This window comes from Anser cygnoides, chromosome 3, assembly GCF_040182565.1.
Source record: "Anser cygnoides isolate HZ-2024a breed goose chromosome 3, Taihu_goose_T2T_genome, whole genome shotgun sequence".
Taxonomy (NCBI): Eukaryota; Metazoa; Chordata; class Aves; order Anseriformes; family Anatidae; genus Anser; species Anser cygnoides.
The window spans coordinates 90,843,859-90,861,091 of record NC_089875.1 but is presented as its reverse complement, the minus strand read 5'-3'; the positions used below and the strand labels follow the sequence as shown (position 1 = coordinate 90,861,091).

General features: G+C 38.0%; 1 protein-coding gene across 44 annotated transcripts in view; it reads left to right on the top strand.

Moving 5' to 3' along the window:
• The window catches only part of RIMS1 (regulating synaptic membrane exocytosis 1), a 318,536-nt gene that overhangs the window by 152,285 nt on the left and 149,018 nt on the right, over positions 1-17,233 (top strand). Inside the window, exon 1 of one of the 44 annotated variants that reach the window (XM_066994712.1) lies at positions 8,506-8,854. The exons of the other annotated variants lie outside the window; for them this stretch is intronic. Coding sequence (XP_066850813.1) covers positions 8,803-8,854 — 52 coding nt within the window. The 5' untranslated portion in view covers positions 8,506-8,802. Of the gene's footprint in view, positions 1-8,505; positions 8,855-17,233 lie in introns of those variants that run through there. 44 annotated transcript variants of the gene reach the window in all.

The window sequence follows — 17,233 nt, the reverse complement described above, 5'->3', positions numbered from 1 at the left end:
GGAAAAAAAGTCCTGTGGTTGCCAGGAAATCCAACGCTTCAGTGAGATCTGTAACCACGTAACTGGCAGAGTCACAGCAGATGTGTGACCACATCTGATTTGAAATCGTATTAAAGCACTGCTGCTAGTTTGCCTTAAGAGGGTTACAAACATGCTGGAGGAGTCCGCAGAAGAGCAGTGAGAATGGCAGAGGTCTATAAAACATGATATATAAGGAACGGTGGAAAAGATTGGGGTTGAGATGTAGCTGGGCTTTGAATGGGATAAAAGAAGCTGGAGAGAAGAGAGAGGGTGACTGCTGCTCTGTTCCTCTGGAACAGAGGACATGGAAGAAAAAGATGTTACAAATTGTTAAATCCTGAGTTTTTTCTTGCATCTCTGGAACTTGGAAATGCATTATTGTTCTTTATTATTAACATGGAAGACCAATTCTCAGGAATATTCAGCCCCCATTTTTTTTTTTCCCCCCAGAAACCATTCACCTTGCACTGGAAGGGGAAGGTACAAGAGGAGCAGTAGGTGACACAGGTTATAGGGACTTTTTAAGGGGAACTGAGAGCTTTTGAAAAGTCTGTCCTGACTGTAGTTGCAGAGCACTTCACAAAATGCAGCTGTGCAGTGAACTACAGTCCAACTCAGCTGGCTTGAAACGTGGTGGTGTGTTAGAGCCAGAGCCTTTCCCCCAGGCTATGCTGTACAAAAGTCTGCTGTGTAATTTGTATATGCATATATTCTATCTATACCATAAAGCTCATGGGGACTGCAGGTAAGGATTTGCTATTACTCTTTTGAGTAATACTCTGAGTATTACTCAGTATACTTTTTATTATTACTTATTTATTATATTACTTATATATAATAATATATTATATATATATATTTATATATATTTATATATATATTATATATTATATATATAAATATATATATATTTATATTATATTATATATATATTATATATATATATAATAATATTATTATTACTTATTTATTATTAATTATTTATTATATTACTGAGTATACTTTGAGTATTACTCTTTGAGCCTAGAGTGAAAAATGAAGCAAGCTGTGTCTGCCAAAGCTGCACAGCTGTGCAAGGTCTGTGCAGCATTTCAGAGGTCTCGGGGCTGAAATCATAAATTCACAGAGTTACAGAATATCCGAGCTGGAAGGGACCCACAAGGATCATTGAGTCTAACTCCAGAGTCCCCAGAAATAAAAATGAAAATCAGATCATGTGTCTGAGAGCATTGTCCAAACACTTCTTGAACTCTGACCTGAAATCCAGAAAATGAAATCCAGAAACCCAAACTGAAATCCAGACCTGTGCTCCTTTTTACCCATATGGGGAACCTGTCTCCCTTTTTGGAGAAGAATAAAATCCTGTGAAAGAAGGTAGATAAATTATTCTATATTTTAGAAAAGTAATTATCAGCACACTTTACTTTTGTGAGCAGAGGCTTTACCATACCTTAAATGCAAATTTGACCAGGTCTAACTTGCTCCATTTTGCAAGTTAAGAATGGTCCATTTTGCAAATACAGGGGTACCATAGCTCATCTAAACTTTCCAAATGCAGATGTGGCCTGTGGTGAAGGGGGGTGGATTGGTGCTCGAACATCAGGCTGAAAAGAGAGTTTAACTCCATGGGCATCATGCACTTCATTTGGGCCAAGGCTAGCTTGGGTTTCTTGGGTTTCTCAGTTCTAAATGCAGGTCAGTAAGGAATTTGAGTATTTCCTTAACTTTCGTTACTTAAAAGTTATTGATTGCATATAGGTCCTAACAATGTATATATAGTGTTACTTATGGGAACTATATATATTAGAGAAATAAGTAAAATAAAATGGTTATACTCCTTGGCTACCTTTTAGTTGCATGTGTAACTTAAGATAAAACACTTTCAGACATGCAGCAAGGAGAAATGACATGACATTTATCTAATTTTAACTCATGTTAAAATGTGTTATTTAGTTGTATGCATTCACTTCCAAAATTTAAATTTCCAGCTTTTGTAACCTAGTTCTCAGTTTGGTAACTCTTTCCTCTGCAATATGAGTTTCAATACCAAGTATTCTCATTATTGGAAAAAAAAATGTATTTAAAGCAAATCTGAAGTGATGTTTTATCTGTTTTTTAAAGTACCCAAATTCTTTGTATTTTTTAGAATTACTGAAAATGCAATTTTAGATACCTTTTCACCAGAAATAGAAATTCAAATATGAATTTGTTACCTCAAATGTAAATTCAAATTAACAATTTCTAAAACTTTGTTATTCTTATTAAAGTTTATTAGCTAAATAGAATAAATAAGCTATTAACTAAAAAACATAAAAATATTTTACCTACTTTTATTAGCCTACCTTTATTAAACTTTCATAAAGTTTGTATTTTATTTTTTGGATTTTTTTTTTTAATGCTGGGTGCTAAGAGTATATTTTTGTGTTGTTCAGAGGAAAAGCAAGCACCATAAGCAGCTCTTTTTAACCCATTAGGCGACACAATCTGCACCGTTAAAAGGGTGCTCAGTAAGCCACTAGATGGAGCTGTCAAATTTAACTTTTGCCTGTCACACCCTATGGAAATAATTTCTCTCTTATTAGCAAAGGGAAAACCTCCAGTTACCAGAGGAGGATAAATGCTGTTCTGAAGCAGCTGGACGTAGTTTTGGGTTGCCTCAGCCTGCTCCCACATCTCAGGTGGGAATTGCATGACCTGGATGGAGACTCCCCTGGGTTTGGGTAGGAAGGATGGAGCTTTTTTTGGAGCTGGCTCACTTTAACCTCTCTGCTGTGTGTTCACACGATCCTCGCCTGAACTGTCAGATGAGCAAACACCTCGACTCACGCAGTGAATACCGAGCAGAGCTGTGAGTTGAGGGCCAGTGAGCAGCTTTTTCCAGTGCCCCAGAGAGCCTTGGGTCACTCAGAGGTCTAACGCTGCTTCCTGACCGTCACGTTCCAGAGCTCTCCCACAGCAAACTGGTGCAGGCTTACATCCAAACACCTGAGATGCCAGGCGATTTGATCTCTAGGGTCTCTGGCTTTACGTAAAATATGGGATAAGGGTGACTTGCACTTACAGATGAAACCAAGTGTCACAAAAGCAACTCATAAACCTAAATTTGAATAGATATATCTTCTCAAAACTTCCTGATATTTGTTGTTTCTGCCAATTTTTATGTAACCGCAGTGAGCCTTGTCACTATGCCCAGGTAGGTTTACTTATCTCCCGTGGGGCAGGCCCGTGGAGTTGGCAGTAGTGCTGGAGCAGAGTTTGTGGGAGGGCAGAACAGCTCCCAGGGGACAGGAGTGGGAATGGACACTTTGGAGTAGATCCACTTGTGCTGCCCTGGGCTCTTGTCCACTGACAAGATGCTTTCAGATCAAGCTGTACAAAAAGTTGATTAATCTGTTCCCGTTATCCAGTTCTAAATCTCACTGCCAAAGCAGTCTTAGGGAATGGCTGTTCCTGCAAGCCACTGAAAGGAGGCACTTAAGAAGACATTAATTTTTGCCAGGGAGAACATTTTTTTTTTTTAACAAACAAATGTATCATTTATATTTAGACTTTTCTTCAAATGTTTCCTTTAAAATTCTACTCTATCAGCATCCTTTTCTTGTTTTAAAACAATAGCAGCAACAAGAAAAAACAAATAATATGGTATTAACTTAGGGCTTATTGTCAGCACGTCAGCTGTGTGCACTATGGTGGGCCTAATCTTACTTTGACCTAGAAAATTGTTGTAAGGATCAGGAACGAATTTTCTGGCTTAAACATTAAACAAATGCTTAAACAAACAACATACTCAGTGCTAAGCCCTACCTTTAAATGTGTGGATTTTTTTTTGTTTGGATGGTATATAAAATGTCAAAAACAGCAAAATATTCTATTCAATAGACATAGGCCTTTCAAAATGAGGTCAGCACAAGACTACATACAGCTCTAATTTGTAGGTTTCAATCTGAAATTTTTAGAATTAATGGATATGAGAGGAATCTGAAAGAAAAGGAGGGGATGTAGGTTAAGTTGTCAGAGTCATCCTGACCTGGTGTAATAGAAGGAACCAGTGATCCCTAGATGTCTTTCACCCCTGCCTGTATACCCTGTCAGCCCCAGCCTGTACGTGAATCAGTTCAGAACACGCGTTGACTTTTGCTATGTTTTGCAATGGGGGAAAAAAGGGAAAAAGGGACAGGTTGGCAGGAAGGGGAAAAAAAAAGGAATTGTATTAAGGAATTCTGTTAAGCTGCTGTGGCTGACTCCAGTCAGAAGCAGTAATGACACTATCATCATAGCTTGGATCTCCTATATTTGCTGGAGCCCAAGTTTGCTGATGATACTGGCTTTTGCTGTGGTTCCTCCTTGGGCAGGTAAACTCAGGTGCAGGTTGCTTGACTTCTCTTCCTGCAGGAAGTAACATTGAATTGATCTGAGCAATCCGGGTCTGTGAGCTCAAGCCTGTACCTGAGCATGGCTTTCAGAGGCAGCTTTGTCACCCCAACACTTCATCCCTGCTTATCCTGTGCCACGCAGTGAGGAGACTTTGAATGCAAATCTTCCACGTCCACCATGCTGTAGGGCATGAGAGTTGGGAGAAATCTATCACTGTGGAGACTTTAAAACAACAGCTAGGGATGACAGTTAAAGTTGGGAACATCAAGAGTATTTCAAGACTGTTGCTCCGTAAATTAGGAAGTTGGTGTCTGCATACCAGTTACCATTTTGCTGAAAGCATCTGGCTTTGGTTAGCAATTTAATGGCTGAGCAAACAGTTTGAATTGGGGTTCACTTAAGAGGACCTTTGACTTTAAAAAAGACTATCTAGCAGATCCTTTATACATATTGGAAGTTAATTTAAGTACTGCCTTTATCACAAAGAAAAGTAAATACATCACACAGTCTATTTTTTATATACCAGGGTCAAGAGGATGTCCAGAAGACAGTACTCTGTAAATCTGACAGTGCAGCATTTATTTTCTGTGTCTTGATTATCAGTAGATCCTCCTCAGTCAAGGAGGGTAGGAGGATTATGAAAATGATCCTGAGGAGATGCTGCTTTTTTTTTTTTTTTTCTTTTTTTTTTTTTTTTTTTCCCATAGAGTAAGGAACTCAGACATATTGCAAAATTACTGGATGGTGAAAGCTAGGTAACAAAGATCTAAGCTGCCGCATCTATGAAATTTATGAAATGTTTCTGGGCAGGTGCCAAGTTCCTTCACTTCCACTTGAATTGGTTCAGATCAGAGTTTGAACTAAAAGCTGTGGAGTAACAATAGCATGACATTGGTTTAGCCCGAGCTAAATAAAAGGCCAAACTTATTAGCACCAGTACGTCTCCCCCTTGATGTGACTACATCATTTCTGCTTTGGTGCCTTTCTTGCCAGCTGGTCAAGAATATAAACAGAATATGCTCATGCCTGAATTGAAGGGAGAATTGATGAGCTGTAGCAAGCTTGTGTTTGAGGGCAGACGTTCAATTAGGAGCTGTATGTCTTTTTCACCACAGTCACTTCTTAGCCTGTGATTTTCTCAGCAATTATGAGAAATGACAGGCCAAGCTATGCCAATCTGTTGAAAAGTAAAATGTAGAAACGGCACAAAAACACTTCTGGATGTGTATGTATATATTTGTATATAAGAAATTTCTGTTTTAAATGTTAAATAGTCAACAATTATCTTTACAAAGTTGTAAGCATTTTCCCAAATACAAAACTCAGTATTCTTCATTGGGCAATACTTTACTAAAAAAAGAAGGTGCACTTCTGTTGCAGAAGTGCACGGAGTGAACAAAAGTGTTTTAATTAGCACAGTGTCGGTCAAAATCTGCACCTAAGCCTATCAGAGGCAGGTGTATTTTCTCCATTTTGTTTAATTATGGATGCACAGCCAAAGTGCATCCCAAGTTACACATAAGTTTTCTGTGATCCCAGGAGAGCATTTTGTGGCCTGGAATATGGCTAACCGAGCAAAGCACAGCCTTGATTCCTCCCCAGAAATCTTTGTTGTGATACTTCTTTACATGTCTAACATCGTGCCACCTGTTGAACTTGATACCTGTGACTATCATTTCTTGAATCAAGCGGTTCAGTCGGTTTTCCACCCACCTTGTAGTTCACCAACCAACCCATGTCTCTCTGACGCAGTAAGGATATAGTGAGAGACTTGGTTGAAGGCCTTGCTACAGTTATGTTAGACAACAACGCTGTTACCCCTTGTCTGCAGATCGATTTATCTCACCAAAGAAAGAAGTAAGGTTGGTCAGGCCTTTGTAAAAAGGCTGGTGTTCCCAGTCAACCTTCTTGTCCTTCATGTGCTCATGACTGTCTTCCAGAAGGACTGGCTCCATGACCTTCCCAAGAGTAGGTTAGCCTGCCCAGTCCATAGTTCTCCAGGTACTTTTTTGCCTCCCTTATGATAGGTGTGATTCTTGCCTTGTCCAGTCACTGTAAATCTCCCACGATAGCCAGGACCTTTTGAAGTGGGTCAGACAGGGCTATGGCATGAAATGTTGCATGCAATACCTAATATTATATCTAAGACTCCTGCAATTTCATTAGAAGTTCTACTCCAGTGTAACTTGGCTTCAAAGTCCAGAGACCATAAGATGAATCCTTTCTGCTGTTTCTCTCCTTTCCTATAACTTCCAATATAAAGCATGTCTGTGATCCTTGAATGGCTTGAGACCGTTCTCTGGCTTTCAGCTTTTATCAAAAAGTATTGTAGACCTTTCAGGTTAGAGGAAAACTGCTTTTCCACCTAGGAATTAAGCTGAATAGTACATGTAATGCTTGGAATTTGACCTCTTGAAACTTGACAACTCATAGGGTTGGATAGCTGTGGGGGATTGTTCAATCTCTTATTATTTTGTAAATATCTTATTCTGCTGTATTTCTAAAACTTTATCATACATGGATTAAGAGCTAGACAATTATTAGCAGGAAGATTATGAAGAAACTAAAATATGATGTGCGTCAGAGGATTGTGGAAGTAAAATAACTTAAAAAGGTAAAAACCTTCTGAGATTACGTAGGCAATGTTATTCAAAGGAAAGGTCAAAAGCATGCTATAACTGAATTACATACTTTTACTTGGACAATGGCACGATGACCAAATTTCCAGTTAGTTTCCAGTAGCCTTGCTACTGTTGGTGGGTGTAAAAGTAAATGAACCAACTATCAGGGTTTGTCTCAAAGTGTCAGATGTGCCTTAGGGGCAGCCAGAAAGGCTGTTAGATGGGGGCTGTTTTGTTCCTTTTGCAATAAATGTTCTCCAGCTTTAGGGGAAAGCTGGGCATGTGTTCCCTGGCCAGTAGATGCCCAGATGATCATCTTCTCTTGGAGCACATCTTTAAGCACATCTTTCTGGGCTGGCCATTGTCTTCCTTCAAAGAATCATCTCCTAACAAGGACATGTCAGTGAAAAAGCAGCTGCAGACAGCTGTGCTGTCTCTGCTAATTCTGTGCCACTTTTGCTGTTGACTGCTTGCCAGGGGTGAGTGTGTGTGAAAGGCAGTGTTCAGTATCTGGGCTTTGATCTTTTGATGCAGAACTAGAGGGAAACAACTTGATTAAAAATGCATTTTCATTCTTACTAATAGGTCTATATATTATTAAGGATGAAACAATTGTAAACTCATTAGCTTAATTATTTACATTTAACCCCTATAAGCTTCTCTTTGGAGAGAATTTTATAAAGGTTTGTTTGTTGCGTTTTGTTTTCCCCACGGTGGTTTCTAAACAGTTAACTTTTTTGGTTTCCTGTTTTAAGGTCTACAGTATCCAAGTATGCTACAGAGAAGCATGTATCTTCACCATGGAAAACTGTCTCTGCCGGGAAAATAAGTTTATTGGTTTAGGATTTAGATATGGTTAGATCAAATTCTTTAGCAAATTTTATTAGCTGTAATTCTCTAATCATCTGTCTTTCCCCAATATGCTGATATATATGTTCAGGCATTCTCTTTTATTTTGACTATATAATTTACAATACAAAATGCTGTTTTCTGTTATTTATTTATAATATATTTTTTATTATATAAAACTTTTTTTTTCATGCACACATTATGTAAGAAAAGTATTTAAACATCCCGTTAATTTGTAAAAAAAAAAAACCAAAAAAAAACGGTACTTCTTTTCATGGGCTATTATATTTTCAGTGTGCTAGGAGTAAATCTGCAGCACGGGAAGTTTTACATAACTTAAACCAGCCACGTTTGCTTTACATGATTGCTTCATTTATGCAGTTCATTAAAACTTGTTCAGCGTACCACTGCTGCATATAAATAAAAACTGCAGCAGTGCTATTGATTACTGAGCTTGTGTGTACCGTTGGCTTTAAAACACGAAGAAACTTCTTTCCTATTCTATCCAGAGAGGAAGGAGCTTTTTTTTTTTTTTTTTTTCCTGAGGAATTGTTAATTCTGGACTCCTCAAATCATTAGCTGTTTCTGGAGACTGAAGCTCCCTGTCGCTGCAGCGAGCGTTTCTGAACTAACGCAGTAATCGATGCTTGCACTCCACTGCAGAGATCTGTTTGGATGACAAGAGCTCTGGTAGCCCTGTTTGGTGTCACCAGTGTCGAGTGTTTGATGCTGCAGAATAATTTGGCTTAGGATCAGGACGCAAGGACCTTAGGGACTTTTTTTTTTTTTTTTTTTGCTCTTTTTCCCCCCAATCATTTCCTTCACACTGGAGTGGATTTTTGATTGCATTTCAGTTTTGCTACAGTTGCAGCCTGGAATTCAGCAACCTACTAAATGCCAGTTGTGCTTTTTTAACCATTTTCTTGCTGATGCTGCTATGTTTGCGGGGTTTCTTCAGTTTCTGCTCCATACGTTGCATTCAGGGACAGGTAAATAAGTGGCTATACAGTGCTGAGGTTTTAGATATGGTTGTTTTTTTTTTTTTTAATGTACAGTTTGAGTGATGATGAGTCTTCTGAATTTAAACTATTAATTGTAGCAAATGTACAGCTTAAGCGGGGTATAAGGAACCATTTTGCTCATAAGTCTGCATTTGAGTTATGTTTATACTTTGAAAGCTCATGTGTCAAACGTAATTTGACATTAGTGATGTTATGTGGCATGAGTTTATAAACAAAAATGTGTATTTTGAAAGCACAAATCAAAATGTGTTTCTGAAAAGTAATAGTATTTTGATTGCCTTATGAATATTTTCTATGTCGGAGAAGTCACTGTTAAAGAATTTAGAAATTTACTTCAGGAAAGAAATATTCAGGTGTCTTATTTCTGTTTGGCAGAAGGTAATCGATGTGTCCTCGACCCCCTGGATCGTGCTGTTAGCAGCTTTAGCAAGTTCAGTCTGGAATATGAGTCTGTTACTTTTATTAGTGCATATTGTTTGGGGAAAAATATTATTGAATTCTGTACATTGTCTTGTTCTGTTTGTTTAGCATTTACAAGTATGGTTATAGTAATAATATATGGGTTATCATAAATGTATGGTTATTTTGTATATCATCTCTGCACCACCATACTGATGCATTGCACTTTCTGAACCAGTGAAGGATCTCAGGCCTCTGCTCTGGAAAAATTAAATAATCTGTATTTGGAATAAGGTTCTCAGCTAAATCACTAAGGATCACAGGGGAAGGTGAGAGGAAGGATTAATGGTTGAGAGTTCCTTGGGGATTATGCAGTGTGTTGAGAATAACAGAGGTCTTTAAAATCTTATGTGTAGATGGTTAATAACAGTGCCTGTAAAAGTCATTTTTGTAAAGTAGGTTTTTCACTAGAAGAGAGAATCCTAAAGATTGTATGATGGAATAAGCCATGGAAGGAGTTTTTTATCTTCTTGAATATTAGAGATGTATTATTTAACACATATTAAAAAAACAGTCTGTGAAATTCACTTCTTGTGGCAGTTTAGAGGAGAATAAGTGTACGGAGGGCAGAATCTGGGGAGATGTGTTAGAGAAAATGGGGCTGAGGAGCAACCAAAACAGAGATGGGACTGAAACAGCAGCAGGGATATCAGCAGAACAAGATGCTGCTGAGCTTGGGAAGAGACCAAGGTCAGCCCCAGCTGTGCATGTAGTTTGAAGGATAAGGCTGGAGAAAATCTTTGGGTAAGATCAAAGCCTTGCACTGATTCTCACACTGTGTAACCTTTAGTTACATAAAGAAGGTAAAACCCTGTTTCTTCTTCGGGGTACTCACAAACCCCAAAGTAGACGGCCACAAGCTGCCTCCCAAAGACCTCCTGCGCACCTTGGCATAAGTAGTGCATGAGGTGGGTGCAGCAGGGCTGGCAGTGAGGAGCCCGAGCCGTGACACCCTGTCTGCTGGAGGTGTGGGGCTGTGCTGCGGGCAGGGCGGACAGCAGCACGTCTCCAGCCTCTGGAACAGCCTGCAACCGGGGAGCTACAAGGTATTTTAAAATCAGGCTAAGCCCTTGTTCCCTGGCCCAGTTTTGGACCCGGTTGGCTTTTGTTTGTGTAACAGACTGAGGAATTATAAAGGACCATTAAACCAGACCTTTTATGTCTCACTGGCTATTAAATTTAACTCATTCATCTCTCCCTCATAACTACACTTCATTTAAGCCAAATATTCAGCTCTGAAAATGTAACTGTTTGATGCAAGGAGAGAACTGGAGAGACTGAGCTGTCATCAAGGTCACCGTAATGAGCTAGGTGAAAGGTACCCAGAAGACAGACTACGGTGCAGAGCAAAACAAAAGCAACCAAACAAGCAGCAACAAAACCTTAGGGTCTCCTCCAGCTTGACCTGCAGATGTATTTGGTATTTGGAGCTAAGTGGTAGGCAAGGCCCCTGAGCCTGGCCTCTGGCCAAGGCAGCCAGCTCCCCAAGTGCAAGGCTAGCAGCTTACACACAGCGGCCAGACCTGCAGGCCGTCATCTCCTATTGCCACCTCATCTTCTGCATAGCTGGTCCTTAACTGGCTGAGTTCCTTTCCCTGTTTCTGCGCTGTGGAGACAATATTTCTGGGTCTGCTCTGAACTGTATCTTCTTTTTTTCTAACTCTTTTCTCCAGTTTGTCAGGATAGGTTTGAAGTCCAGTCCTGATCTTCTGTGAGTCACAGGTCTTTCCTCCCCGGGGTTGTCACCTACAAGCCTGATATGTTCCTGGTTTGTTTTCAGGAAAGTTAATGTGAGTGCTTACTATTAATGTACCCCAGACAAACGTGGTAGACACTGCTTAATGTGTACTTTTTTTTTTTTTAATTACTAACTTTAACCTTTTAGAATATGCTTTTCTAAATAGCTTTTCACCTTAAACTAGTTTTATTTAGACAGTTTTTCTGGTGTGACACTAAAATGACATGTTCACAAAAAAAACACCTGTTCAGTTAAGATACTTGAAAACTGCTGTTTCTTCCCTATCATGCAGTGGTAGGAAATGCGGTTGGGTTAGTTTGTTATTGACAGTTCAATTTTAGGTGTCTTGTCTTCTCTTCTTATTATCTTTTTGTATTTTTGTTTGTTTGGTTAGTTGGCTGATTTTTTTTTTTGAGTATTTTTCCAGGAATTGACTGGTCTATAATTTCTAGCCCTCCTTTTTCTTCTCTCTCCTTTAGAAATATGTGTTGTCTTTGCCCTTTCCCAGTTTTATTGAACATACCAAACTAATTCTTAGGAATTATGGAAATTTCTTAGGAATTTTCTTAGGAAACACTCCTGGCTTCAGACAGATGTTAGGTACTCCAAGATGAAGTGAATCAGCCTAACATATAATTTATCCAGGTAGTATGACCTTTTCCTGCTTTGGCATTAAATCTAATTTTTATGCTACAGACATTGTTAACTTGTTATGATTTTAATGATTTTAGTTGTGTTTCTTTTTAGGAGAACTGTTACCTAAAAAGTCTTAACCTTCTTCATGTCTTTTGCTGGTAAAGCCAAATGGTAGTGGATTCTTTCCATATTCTTCCAGAACAGCAAGTACCAGGTACTAGATGCTAAGTACTAGGGACTAAGTACTTCCAGAATGATCTCGATTGTCCTTGCATACTTTCCTGTTTGTATTTAATTTATTATGTTTCTGATTTTGTATTGTATGCTTCCTGGTACTCCATCGCTATCTTAGTAAGTAATAGGTACCTTTCCACTGACTGTACACCTTCTAGAAAATGAAATATTCATAACTTAGCTAGTCAGTTTTGTATTTCTCTTTCCTCTCTTTTGGGCTGGTTGTCCTTCTGATGCTAATGTTGTTTCTTTGATTGATTCTGTGATTCCTGGACTCCTTTTGTCATCATGTCTACTTCCCTATTTTCTCTAACTTTTTTTTTTTTTCTCCTCCCCCCCCTTTTTTTTTCTTCTCAGCCTGCTTACATTTTTAAGGATCATGTATTTTATTCACTTTAACATTCTTAACTATTTCCTCTCTATTGGTGAGATGCAAAGCTGCAAGTTACCTGGTGTCAGTGATCTCTGACTTTGCATTCCAAACATTCTTCCTGCAGTGTTCTCTGAACAGGAGAAAGGGAAGCCTTTAAGCCCTCTCATTACCTTCAAGTATAGTTCAATGAAGAATTATGATGAATGCTTACAAAAAAAAAAAAAAAAAAAAACACCTCACTAGTCTCATCTTCCTAATTTGGTGCTCTGGAGTAGGTCCCCATCATGGCACTGCTGAAATACTTGTCTTTAATCACGGTCCAAAGAATTTAATCTGCTTTATTTCCTTCTACAGTCCAGAAGCTCAGGACAACTAAGACTTTTTGTTTTCTTTCTTTTTTCTTTCACTTTTTTTTTTTTTTTTTGCTTAACTCAGATTTTCTCTTTCATTGTCTCCCTGAGTTTCCATGATCCTGAAATCATAACTTTGGTTATGAAATGTAATTTCCTTGTTTTTTTCTCCAATGACCTGTGCAGGTCTATAGGATTGTTCATGTTCCTGCACATGTGCGTGTGTGTGTGTATGCTGGATGACAAACTCATAGACTTACTGTCTTTCTCCTGATCCCTTTCCAGTGGATAATGGGAAGTTTTTTTTTCTGAGATGCTGTTGTTTCTGTCAGCATGTATTATCTTTTGTATCTGAGCAAAAACACCTTTCTTCCTTCCCCACAGTAGGAGAAAATGTTCAGATAAGGCTCTTTGAACAAAGCCCTTTTTGGTTACCTTTTTTGCAGTAGGTGCTTCTAGGGCACTGATACCTCATCATATTCGTGGGACTTGTAAGGCACAGGCTGCTGCTTCACAGTGTTACTTTTTTCTCATAGGCTTACCCTTGTTAAAATTCATGACTACTGGCAATGTAAGTGAAACATCCTGGAGCTTGAAGAGACTTTATTTGCAGCTTGGATTTTGAATTATAATTTCTTCATAAATCAGGCTTTAACAAATATTGAGATAGAAAATATTCATTTGAATCTTTTTTAAGATCGCCAGGGGAAAAATACCAAAGGAGACCAAAATGAAAGTATTACCTTTAGAGATCATGCCAAAGCTAGAGTAGTATTAATTATACTAAACAGGAACTCAAATAATCCAGTTAAAACAAGTCAGTGTCAATATTGAATTGGAATTAAATAGGAATAATAAATGAATTCAAAGAAGCTCTACATTTCAAAAAGGAGATCTCCTTCCATCTATCCATCTACAGAATTAGCAACCACTAAAGAGTGTAATCAAAGTCAGTAAAATCAGGACTTGGAGCTAGACCTGAATATTTTTTTCTTGAATCTTTAGGTACTGCAGTATCAAAAATCAATTAAAATGTCTGCCTACTGATTTGAAATTCTTGGTAGTGCTAAACACTTTATCTGCTATCAATAAAATATTTTTAATAATGCTTTTACTCTTGATACTTTGAGTGGGTGTTTGAAGGAACTAAATCATGTTGTTAAACACAATGCTGCTCACAAGCACACTCCCTAGAGATTCTGGAAACTTAGGAAAGCTTCTTAGTTATGTCCTTCCCTATGGTGTCCAAATTAAATTAGAAACATTCACTAATCCTCAATTTGTTGCTTGACTGGATAAGTTGTGATTTTTGGCTGTAAGCTTCAGTTGTCAGGATTTTTAACCTTTGGTTTTGGTACCTTAGTAATGACTTCTAACAACACTGGGGTAATTGAGGTAGGAGGTCTACCTTATGAACATACAATTGTGTTGGGTAGTCTTCTGCTAGTATACCTGTTGAGAAACCTGCTTGAGCCAACAATGAGCTCAAGGGTGTATGTGTAAAAAAAAAAAATGTTGCAAAATGAATATCTGAATAAGAAATGTATTATATTTTAGTCAATGTTCAGAAAATTCACTGTACACCCAGATAACAAGAATATATTGCAAGAATATTCAGTAATTAGCCACTGACAAATCACTCTTACACAAAAATAAAAATAGTTGTAGACATGCAGAGATCTCACCGTTCTTGTAAATAAACAACTTTGCAATAGTTACTGAGGGAGAAGTCACGTGGATTTTTCCTTCAGTTTAGGTTCAGTTTAATACTGGCATCCTTAACAAACAAAATACTGTTTCATTAGTTCAGTGCTTCCTTGCCAGATTTTTTCCAGGTTTCAGGTTCGTAAACAGCAATTAGCATTGCAGTCTGCACTGTGTTCACAATATAATTGCCACTTCTAAAAGAGATTTTTTTTTGTTTCAAAATAAAATGGTGTTCATTCTGTGTGAGGAAAAAATATAAAATATCCTTATCTTCTAGACACACAAGTAAGGCACGGACATTTATTTTCAGTGTTTGGAGGCTGTTGGTTATTCAGATCTAAAAGCATAGTGCTTGGTAAAGCTCCATGGATCCTTTTTCAATTGTTTTTAGTTACTCAAAAATTTAGTGAAGATACAAAAAAGCAATTTCACATCTCACCATTAAGTTACAATGCCTAAATAACGTGTTGATGGGCTGGCTCTAGAGTGGAGAGCTGTAGGGGTTACAGGCATATGTGGCTGATCTGCACTCCCGATATGACTATGATATGTCTGAATTGTCACTTCTACGGAGTACTAGTTTTTACTGGATCTTTGGAGTATGCCAGCATTGAGAGATGATGATGACATGTGCCAGAAGGGAACTCATATCCAATGCAAGTATATATTTTCTGTACAAACTAAAACCTAAACTTCACAGTCATGTGATGAATTCTTCCCACGCGCTGCATGAGCCGGTCTGTCTTTGAACTGCATAAATGGTAAAACACAGAGCTCCTTCTGCAAGGATTTAAGTTCTTATCTGTAGGCATCTAAATTCAGTTGATTTGAGGAGATAATGAGCATTTTTGTGAAGCTTTCTGCGTAAATAGGCAGTAGGTAGCTTCAGAGTTGTCTGCTTGACGCTTAGATGTGAGGGCTGTATGTCAAGGCCGAGTATTTGTGTGTTCTCTCATTACAGGGTTGGTCAGCACCTTGGCTATAGAGACTTAAACATACATTATTTATTCAGTCAATTACTCTTCTGTTGTGATACAAAGACAAGCCTCGTGGGATTTTTTTCCTTTTTTTTTTTTTTTTTTCCTTGGGCTAGAAGTGTCCTCTTGGCTTACCAATATGATGCATCACATCTGTGACAGCAGCCAGGTGTTTTTGACGGCAATCTCAGTGTGCTGAATGTGTATCAGGAGTGAGTAGAGTGGTCTTCTAACTCATGAAAATTCAGGCTGTGAAGCAGGAAGGCAGTCAAGTTGATGTTCCGAGCTTCTTTACATTTGTTATAACTTTCTGTGGTCTGATATGTGGCTTCTGTTGGTTTTACACTGGGAAACGATTGATCATTTCCATGAAATAGTGATCCAGTTCCATGGGAACTGTGAAAGACAAACTAGCGGACTATTCCACATCTTTGAGCTTTATTGTCTCTTTAATTCATGCTCTATTTGAGCCTGAAAGTTCACAAAGGTAAATACATAGATGGCTGCTGTGTGTGTTAGAGAGATCTAGACTGTCTATATTGGAAGCCAGTTTGTGCTTTAATTATAGATGCAGCCTCTGAAAATAATTGTCTGAGTTTCGCAGGTATGTGCTGGAACTGTTTTATTAATTAGCAGCTGAACGTTAGGCTCAATTAAGTGCCTAATGTGGTCTGACTGAATCTTATCAATAGACTGTCTGATTCTTGTCTTAAGTAACTGCTGCAAACCTGGTGCCTCTGGATTTTAGCAAAGCACCAGAAGCGCATTCTTTGCTGAACATCACTGCTCTCTGTAGGTAGTCTGGATTTGGGGAAGCATCTTAGGGTGTTTTATCTCTAGTATTCAAGGCTCTTTGGAGATCAGCGTGGCTGGTCACACAGGATAACAGACTTTCTTATATTTTGTGCCTGTTTCAGCAAAGCAATGCTTCAGCTTTGCAACAGAAACAGGGCTGTCATTTCTAACACTTACCAGCTTTGCGAGGTTTCACTTGAAATCACAGCATTACAGTGTCAGCTCCTCATGTGAGTAGTACCGCTGCAGATGAAATGTTGTGGGGAAAATGTTTTTTGCTGTTTTGAATTTTGCTTTCCTTTATTTTGAAAGCATGCGTGTTGCAGACATAAAATCAAAGGAATGTACTAAGAGTTTTACTCCTCATTTTGAAATTTGATTGAAGACTGCAAAAGACTTCTCAAGAAAAGCTCAACCCATTTGTGTCATGTTAAGTAGATTTATTATTACACCCCTTTATGTCCAAGAGTACAGTAATTGAGCAGTTAATAGGAAAAGTATTTTACTGCTGGCAGGATACAACATTTTGAATTACTCCCTCAGGAAAAAGGGTTTTATAAATATATACTTCTTTCACTCCATTAGTCCAAAGTAAATCATAAATTATAATTGCAAATGCATTTTTTATCATATGCTTCGTTTCAAAATACGTCTTTGTATGTTTTATATGAATGTATTGGTAATGTACAGAAATAATGTACTGTGCATATTGTATGTTATTTTTAAGTTTTTTCATGTCTGTAAATGTAAAGCATTGTTTAAAAAAGTGTTCAAAAGCAGTTCAAGTTGCTCTAAAATGATAATTTTCTCAGTAGATTTTTTTTTTCTCTATAACGTCTTACATCTGTTTTGTTTTACTAGTTCTAGTGATTTTTCGTAGTGGAGGGAGTACTCTGTGTATAGTTTTTTTTATTATTATTATTATTATTTTTGTTTTGTTTTGTTTTGAGAAAATCTGAAACTGTGCTCTCAGATGGTAAGGTTTTGTTTGTTACTTACCTGTTCCTGGATCTCTAATACTAGTTCGGTGAAATTATTTTCTGTAATTAAACAAATATCCAGGTTTTGGTTACTGAA